The following is an 8987-nucleotide window of genomic DNA, read 5'->3' on the forward strand; positions in this document are numbered from 1 at the left end:
TAATTCAAATAATGTAGGTATAAGCATACTTTTTTGGGATACTTAAAGTATATAGAAATCCATGCAGCATTATGCAATCATGAATTCCTATTTAAATTATTAAAATATCGTTTCGTGTGACCTGTGGTTGTTCCGTGCCTCTGTTGGTTTTGCGTTCCGGGTGTGCCTTTTCACCCACACGCATTTTTTATCTCATGGGCCTTGCACTAGTACAATGGTCTGTAGTTCTTCTTACGCTCCAGGGGCGTGGTAATTCGATGTATGTATAGAACTGTTCAATAAATTTAACGAAGTCGAAATACATACATCTGAGGACTGTTTTCCCGCAGTTTCATTGTGGTTGTATTAAAAATGGTTTTGGAAATGTATTTAGATCTTTTTTCACAGCCATGTCGTTCGGTATATATCTTTGCCAAGAAGAACAACATTCCGTTTGATTTCAAACAAATTTCGCTTTTGGGAGGTAGGCTGATGTTTAACAAATTATCATTGATTTTGTTACGCTTTGGACTGAACTTTTAGGGCCGATTTCGTAGACACAGGCAAACTATATAGCTAAAGTGTCCTACTGCATTCAAAAACATGTCTATGGCTGCGGATCCAACCGATCTTCAAAGAGTTTTCATGTTTGCATCAAGTTTATGTATACGTTCTGTGTAGGTTTTTATTTAAAGATCAGCACAGAGTTCTGGAGTTATATCGGCATTTCAAGTGTTGCACTCCATTTCGGGTTCAATATTCCGTGATTAGTTTTAGAGCAAATCATGTTTGCGGAAACATTTTGATGGTATAGGCCACTTGAAGTTTATATTGGCCGAGCTAAGGGTGGGATGAGTTTAATGCTATAGCCTTCCACACATCCCGAGATCGGCTACTTCATTGCTCATTATAAACCGATTATCTATTAAATTGGAGCAGTGAAAAGCGATGTGATGTCATACCCATTGCATATGGTTATACGCTGTCTCATACCATGGCTGTTTATGAAACGTATACCACGGATATGATCTCACAGCAATTTGTACTGCTCTAAATCTCGTAACAGATTTATAACAACAATCTAAGCGGTTTGTGATTGCAGTGCAGAGTCAGTTGATGTAGGCTCTACTCCTGGATTATTTAACGCCAAAATATTAATTGTCATGGATCATGTTGCACCGGTAACCGAGATAAAGTTGGTTTAATATTCGAACATATTTAGTTTTTGTAAAAAAAAAAAAAGTTTAGAATTTCTGTTTTTTTTTATTTCATTTTTACATTTTATTTTTTTGCAAAACCCAAAGGCTGTTCAACATGTGGGTGTCCTCTCTGAACAATTTGGAAGTGGTTTGAGGTTTCTAAGTCCTTCAACAAAAAAGCTATGATCTTATATATATTCAAATGTTTATTAAAAAAAATCTGTTCAAAATCCAAAGACTGGGCAACATGCGGGGGTCCTCTCTGAACAATTTGCACGTGGTTACAGGTTTCTAAGTCATTAAACGAGAAAGTTATTCAATTTTAAAATGTTCAAATGTCAAAAGAAAATATCCACACTTTTTTCGTAAAAACCAAAGGCTGTGCAAATGTATTGACGGACCCCTAACCGTAAAGCAGACCACTATACATCGTTGGATACAGCGGTTATAGTGTGGCTGGGCTTAGTCTAGTGAGGCCACGCCTCCAATCTTGTCTGGCCTCCTTGTAAATTCTAGGCCTGTTTTAAGAGGCTACGCAGGGCAAGACAGCATTATTTATTGGGATTGATCAACAAGAATATTGACAATACCCGCGCTATTTGTCATGGTCGATGAGCTTACAAACCCAATAAAGCAGAGGACATGAGAACTCATGTCCACTGTGAAATGTAATGAATTTCCGTGTTTCTCTAATGAAAAAATTCAAAGTATCAGACGGACCATCAGAACCACACAGTCAATGACCCTCTACCGTCACTCCGACCGCCAAAACAGGACCACCAAGACATTGTTATGTCGCAATTTCATGGAATTGTTCAAAAATCCCTAGGATAAACAGTTTGACATCTTAAATCTTCCATGTGTTGTCTCAGCACACTGCGATCCGACTCTATAACAATGGATCTACAGCAAATAGTTGGCAGCTCTCTGCAATGAGGCATTTTTCCAATGTCTCTAAAAACAGCTGCCATTCAGCCCCTATTAAAAAAGAGAACACTGGATGCATCTATATTGAACAACTATAGACCTGTATCAAATCTCACTTTTATAGCCAAGCATTGAGAAGGTTGTCTTCAATCAACTCAGCAATTCTGTGAAGTCAAGCAGTCTCTTAGACAAATTTCAGTCAGGCTTCTGACCTCACCACAGTACTGAAACGTCTCTGATAAAAGTTCTAAATTATATACGTCTGAATACTAATTTGGATAAAATAACAGTTCTGGTTCTATTAGATCTCAGTGCAGCATTTGACACTGTAGATCATAGAACACTTCTAGACAGGCTGGAAAATTTATTCAGATCGTATTTAGATGGCCAGAGACCAATTTAATGCAGTGTGCGGCATATGGTCTGAGCACTGACAGGCTGACCCCCCACCCCTTCAACCTCTGCAGCAAAGCTGGCAGCACTCATACATCTATTTCCCAAAGACAACCTCTGGATATGACGCTGAGCACGTGTACTCAACTTCTTTGGTCGACCATGGCGAGGCCTGTTCTTAGTGGAACCTGTCCTGTTAAACCATTGTATGGTCCTGGCCACCGTGCTGCAGATCAGTTTCAGGGTCTTGGCAAATGTTTTATAGCCTAGGCCATCTTTATGTAGAGCAACAATTTTTTTTTTCAGATCCTCAGGGAGTTCTTTGCCATGAGGTGTCATGTTGAACTTCCAGTGACCAGTATGAGGGAGTGTGAGAGTGATAACACCAAATTTAACACACCTGCTCCCCATTCACACCTGAGACCTTGTAACACTAATGAGTCACATGACCCCGGGGAGGGAAAATGGCTGATTGGGCCCAATTTGGAAATTTTCACTTAAGGGTGTACACACCTTTGTTGCCAGCGGTTTAGACATTAATGGCTGTGTAGAGTTATTTTGAGGGGACAGCAAATTTATACTGTTATATAAGCTGTACACTCCCTACTTTACATTGTAGCAAAGTTTAATATGCTAGATAGATGGCCTATTACAGAAGCATGATTTTTCTCTTTGTTGTGATTCCTTACATTTCAGGAGAGCAGTATGGAGAAGAGTTCAGGAAGATTAACATGATTTCAAAAGTTCCTGCAATCCGAGATGGAGACTTCTGCTTGGGTGAAAGGTGGGAATAAAACATTGAATGCAGTATCTAAGAGATCAGCTAGCTTGTCTTCTGAGGTAGTGTATTGAGGTTTTTGCCGGACCACGTAAGACGAGCTGGCCAAGAAGAGCGAGTGTCTCTTACTGACTGACTGACTCACTGGCGCTTGTTAAATAGCGTAGTGGTTACCTGCAACTAATAGGTCCTGCGTTCGAATCTCGTCACAGTAAATTAGCAAATTATGGACACAGTATTATAGACAAAGACTTTGCTGGCTACAACCTTTAGGAGCTGCATTATAGTTAGCCTAAAATAAAGCTGTTCACGGTTATATTGCGGATTTTCGAAATACGCATCCGTGCATGCTTTTTGGGGTAATATAGGTTAGATCAGAACCCCTTGGGCAGTAAAAGAGTTGGGGTTTTCACGATTCTCTCGTCTTTTCACTTGACGAAAGTCAGTTATTGTCACCTATATTGATAGTTATTGTATCAATGTCATTCACGAATGAAATAAACTTTTTTGTGCCATGAAATAAAATAGCTTTGGCAGTGTAAAGTTCTTATTCAGTCATGCTAGCAATTGCTCTAAGTTAGTAGACACTAGTAAGCCTATTTATATATATGTTATAACGGCCAGTAGCAAAAGCCATACATTTCATAGATGCTATCTGTGTTGGATGTAAACTTCATAAGAAACGTTAGTCAGTTTAACACAATGATTAATGGTGTCTAGCGAAATATTCAGACTTAACGTGATGTTAATGCATGACAAAATCTAATGTCAAAACATTTTATGCTTTTAATTGCGGGCGGCTAAACTAGGCTTGCCTGGTTCCTTTTCTAGTATTATTATAGATTTTTTATTAAAGTGTGTTAAGAAAAATAATTTCCATGGCCTCATCCGAATACCCATGCTTGCATTCTAAACAGTATAGAGATAATATGAAAGTATCGGGAATTCAAAAATGTTATGCTCTAAATTCTAGGATTTTGCACTGCTATTGACTTTAATCTAGGATAATTCCTTGCACACTTAAAAGGAAGAAAATAATTTGTAGAGACCCATGTGTGTCTGACAGATTATAATTGGTTTTCTATGGCTTTAATAGCAAAATCATTAAAATGTACCCTGTTTATTACTGTAATTTATCTTATTTGACTTGAACAGTAAATATAACTCCAATATTTATATGAGGATAATTCATTGAAATTACAGAATAACACATTGGTGTATTTACCCTGTATGAAGTTGGTGGAGAAGATATGACAAAAATCCATGCATGGATTTTATTTCCTTGCCATGGTTTACAAATGACATTGTTTTGGCATTTGTGGCACAAATACCATGTAGACCTTGGTACCAATTTTAGCATTTTTCATGTGTCATCCCCTGAGGGAATAGCAAACGTAAAATATTTTTTAACGTCTGTTTTGCGACACAAATTTTATTATTATTGGTGGTTCAGGGTGGTTAATGTATATAAATTAAACAAATGAAATAGTATTATTTGGCTATTTTCTCTCCAATTGATGGGTCTGCTAAAAATAAGAGTATAGTGGGAATCCACAACATAAGTTGTGTAAGTTATATTTCTACTGTAGTTTTATGTTAATTCAAGATACTTTAAGTTTTAGTTACTTTATGTATGTCAGTCAGATTTCTCTCTTGTCTAACTGGTAAACTACTCCTGCAGCATTGCCATCTTGACCTACCTGGCAGAGAAGTACAAGACCGCAGACCACTGGTACCCATTGGACCTGCAGAAGCGTGCCCGTGTCAATGAATACCTGTCCTGGCAGCACACAGCCATTCGAATGCATGGCTCAAAGATTTTTTGGCAGAAGGTAGGTGACGCTTTTATGAGAACTAGATGCAGGCCTGCTCTAAGAATCCAAGACTTCCTTGAGTTCATACCGAACAGTAATATTAATTAAAAACTATGTTGAAAATTTTTGTGCATACTTGAAAAAAGGAATTCTGCTTTTTATGAAAGGATGGGTCTTCTCACCAAAACATTATCCCAATGTGATCTGATTATAGACTGTGAACCTGGGTAAATCTAGACCTTATCCGCCAGTAATGGCTGTGTATGTACAGTGAATATCTTCACGTTGGTTTCCTAATGCCCACATTATCAGCCTGGGCACGTGATGATGAGGTCCCAGATGAGATTCAGTAAAAGAGCTCTGGTTTCATGTGATCGTTGCCCATGCATACCTGTAGTAGTTTTGGTGTGGAAATGAAAATGCATGAGCAAAAAAGAACCCCATGTCTACTGTAGAATGTGGTGGTGGATCTTTGATTTAATGGGGCTGTTTGGTTTCCAATCATCCTGGTGTCCGTGTGTTGAGGTTAATTCAGTCATGAACTTTACTCAGTACTGGGATATTTTGCCATAATACCAGGAAACCTGTCTGCTGGTGTAACAGTGTGGCTCCAATCGACCTACACGTGGCCCGTACACCAGGCACCCCCCAAACACAGTGACAACGGTCCCCCTTGAAATTTTGCTACCGTTACCACACAAAAGTAGCAGCCCTTGCAAAGCGAGGAAAATATCTCCTTGGGAGTCTTAGTGCTTCACGTAATAACGAGTTTCACATTTCTCGTTTTGCATGGTGAAAGGCTGCCTTTGTGTTGTAGGTGATGATTCCACAAGTCATGGGTGTGGAGGTCTCCAAGGACCGGCTTGCTGGGACCCTGGAGGACCTGGAGGTCTCGCTGAAACTCATTGAAGAGAAGTTCATCGAGGACAAGCCTTTTATTGCAGGAGAGCAGATCTCATTGGCTGACCTGGTGGCTATTGTTGAGATCATGCAGGTGTGTGTTCACAAGCTCTGGTTTCTTCCAAAGTGAGGGCAGTGCTAATACCGATAGTCGTCTTTTTAAAGTTTGCACGTTAAGTACAGGCAAAAATCACCGGCTACAATGCGTTTCCATTGAACTGTCCTGTCAATAAAGACAGCGGATGTAATGATGTCTTGAAGAAAAAAAATACTTTTTTAGCAATACATTTAAAGTGGAGAAAAAAAAATTGGCTGAAGTGTTTCCTCGATCCATTTAACCAAGTTACGCATTAATAACTATAGACTCTATGCCCATCTATCTGTTTTTAGGTCTCAGGTATCCCCTTATCAAGCCAGCATGAGTTTGACATGGCCAACTTATCACTTTCTCGTTCCTAAACATCACCATGGTCTGTGCCATGTTAATCTGCACTCTGGAAGGCCAAGAGATCTGAAACTATTTGATATTGAAACTTGGACAATGGATAAAAGGACAATGGATAACACTGGATGGATTAATGGATAACACTTATCTTGCAAAGATATTTTCATAATGTGTTTGGAGTCAAATTTACTAACTTGAGTTTGCAATCAGTAGCCAAGGCATTTGGAATCAAGTGTATAGTTTCAGTACATTTGTAATATCAAAATATTGTCAAGCATGTAGCTAGTATTTATTTTATAGCCATCGCCTAATTCATGAAGGTCTGCAACCTTTTGTTTGTCTGTTCTCTAACCTTCCCAATGATTTGGGAAGCACTTGTCACCTGATATTTACACCCCAGTGAAACTGGAAGCCATGGATGACCACGTAGGAGTTGATAAATGAACACAAGACACAAGAATAATTTAACCATTTGTACACACATTTTTTATCCCTGATTCCTTTCATTTTTTTGTTAAATAATTTCCTAAATACCTTGGCTACTGCTTGCAAACGTAATTTATGCAATCCAGCAATAGAAAGAATGTATCTTTCCAAGCTATTGATTGTCTTGACCGGTTGTCAATATTAAATAATTTCTCATGGCTTACCGTGGCACCATAGGGAGAAATAGTCACATGTCAATCATGCAAATACTGCAATATGTCAATTATATAATTTACTGCATTTCACCCACGCTAACTTTTTAAGGCTACTAGGGAGATGCAGTAGGTGTGTGGGAACCGTTTACAGGCTTTATTTGGCTAAATAAATAAACCTTAAGCCACTTTATTTTCATTCAACATTTATTTTTGGCTAATACATTTATTTAAGGTATGACGTGTCATTACGTCCATCTGTTATATTTAACAAGAAAGTTCAGTGGAAATGCACCATTGAAGGCAACTGTCAGATCTACTTTTTAAGCAAACTCTGTAAATGTTCAAGAAAATTACGCCAGATAAGGTAACGCAAAACTAGCTATTGATTTATTAATTCATTACCAACAGAATTCTGTTGGGTTTAAAAGCATTGTAACATTTTTGGGTGTTTTTGCTTTTTGGCATCTCGCAGCCTGTCGGTGCCGGCTTGGATGTGTTTGAGGGGAGACCTAAGTTAAGTGCCTGGCGAGATAGGGTTCAGGCAGAGGTTGGTAAGGAGCTGTTTAATGAGGCCCACCAGATGATTCTCACATCCCAGGAAAAGGTCAAGAATATGGATGCCAGCAAGATGCAAGTCTTCAAGCCCAAGATCATGAAAATGTTCTTTTGATTGTGCAGAGGAATTTACATGAAGAAATAATCAAGATGAACCTGTAATTCATGTTCTTAACATAATTTACAAGTAACACATAATAACCAAAAAGCTTATATCTGTAACTTATTTACTGGATCTGTCTGTAACTTATTTACTGGATCTATCTGTGACTTTTCAACTGGATCTCTCTGTAACTTATTTTCTCACTGCACTTAACTATAGACTAGAAAATTCTGGCAACCAGTTGTGGTTTGTGAGCTATTGCATAATTATCAAACACCCCAGAGAGGAGGTGAAATATGAGGAACCATTGAGTGGAATTTCTAGCAGTTTTGTCCAGCAGTTTCCTGCAAGTTATCATTAAAAGTTATCTAGAAATACTTCCTCATCTCATTGGCAAAAGGAAATTAATCAATAGCTTGTTTTAAATATGTTTTATTGAACAATAAAAACAGATTTAATCATGTAAAAGAGTTGTTGTCTAGAACAAACTGCAATAAAGCAAACATTCAAGTGAGGCAAGTGAGGCAAACACATTTCAGTGTATGTCTACAAATGTAATTTGGACTTTGTACGTAACAGACTGGTAGGCAGCTTGTTCATTAATTAACCACCATAGTAAAGTTGGTTTTATATTGAAGATATTGCACTTAACACAGGGAATTTACAGTATTATAACAAATTGTTTGGATTACAAACCCTGCAACTGAAATAAAAACCTTTTCTTGAATGTGTGTACCAGTGACCAGACAGACAAAACAACTTGTGTAATGCAAAAATAGTTGTGTTATGTCAAACTACAATTACCCACAAAATGTATATTTTAAGCCCCCGTCCCGTTAATTCAAAAAGTCCAAACAGAAATTCTCAAACCAATAAAAAACTATAGTTCATACCAGGCAGTCCAAACACCAATATACAATCAGAAATGAATAATCTCCATATAAATTGCAAAAATTAGCAAATCCATTAAAGATGTAGTCTGGAAACAGTTTCTTCTCCACAGATTTCCTTAGGCAGGCACACACAAAACATATTCTCTGCACGGCTATCCCCAATCTATAAATACAACTCAATGTAAATCTCAATTAAAATTGATTTTAACCATGTATATATTTATATAGGTTTACTCACTAATCACCTAGTCTCAGTACATCTGCAGCATAAACAGAAAAGACTAAATACACCTAACTACTCTGCTTGGAACACCCCTGAAGTACCCCCTCGTGTTTATTTCATTAGTAAGCCTATGGTGT

General features: G+C 38.0%; 1 protein-coding gene across 2 annotated transcripts; it reads left to right on the forward strand.

The window, feature by feature from the left end:
- The first annotated feature begins 218 nt into the window (after positions 1 to 218).
- Positions 219 to 8198, forward strand: gstt1b (glutathione S-transferase theta 1b). 2 transcript variants are annotated; one of them, XM_020052997.3, is made up of 5 exons: positions 219 to 463; positions 3195 to 3282; positions 4958 to 5108; positions 5908 to 6084; positions 6381 to 7542. In XM_020052997.3, exons 1-5 carry the CDS (start codon positions 352 to 354, stop codon positions 6447 to 6449), a joined length of 597 nt encoding a protein of 198 aa, XP_019908556.1. In that variant the 5' UTR covers positions 219 to 351; the 3' UTR covers positions 6450 to 7542.
- Positions 8199 to 8987: the final 789 nt, after the last annotated feature.

The sequence above is a fragment of the Esox lucius genome, chromosome 14 (assembly GCF_011004845.1).
Source record: "Esox lucius isolate fEsoLuc1 chromosome 14, fEsoLuc1.pri, whole genome shotgun sequence".
NCBI lineage: Eukaryota > Metazoa > Chordata > Actinopteri > Esociformes > Esocidae > Esox > Esox lucius.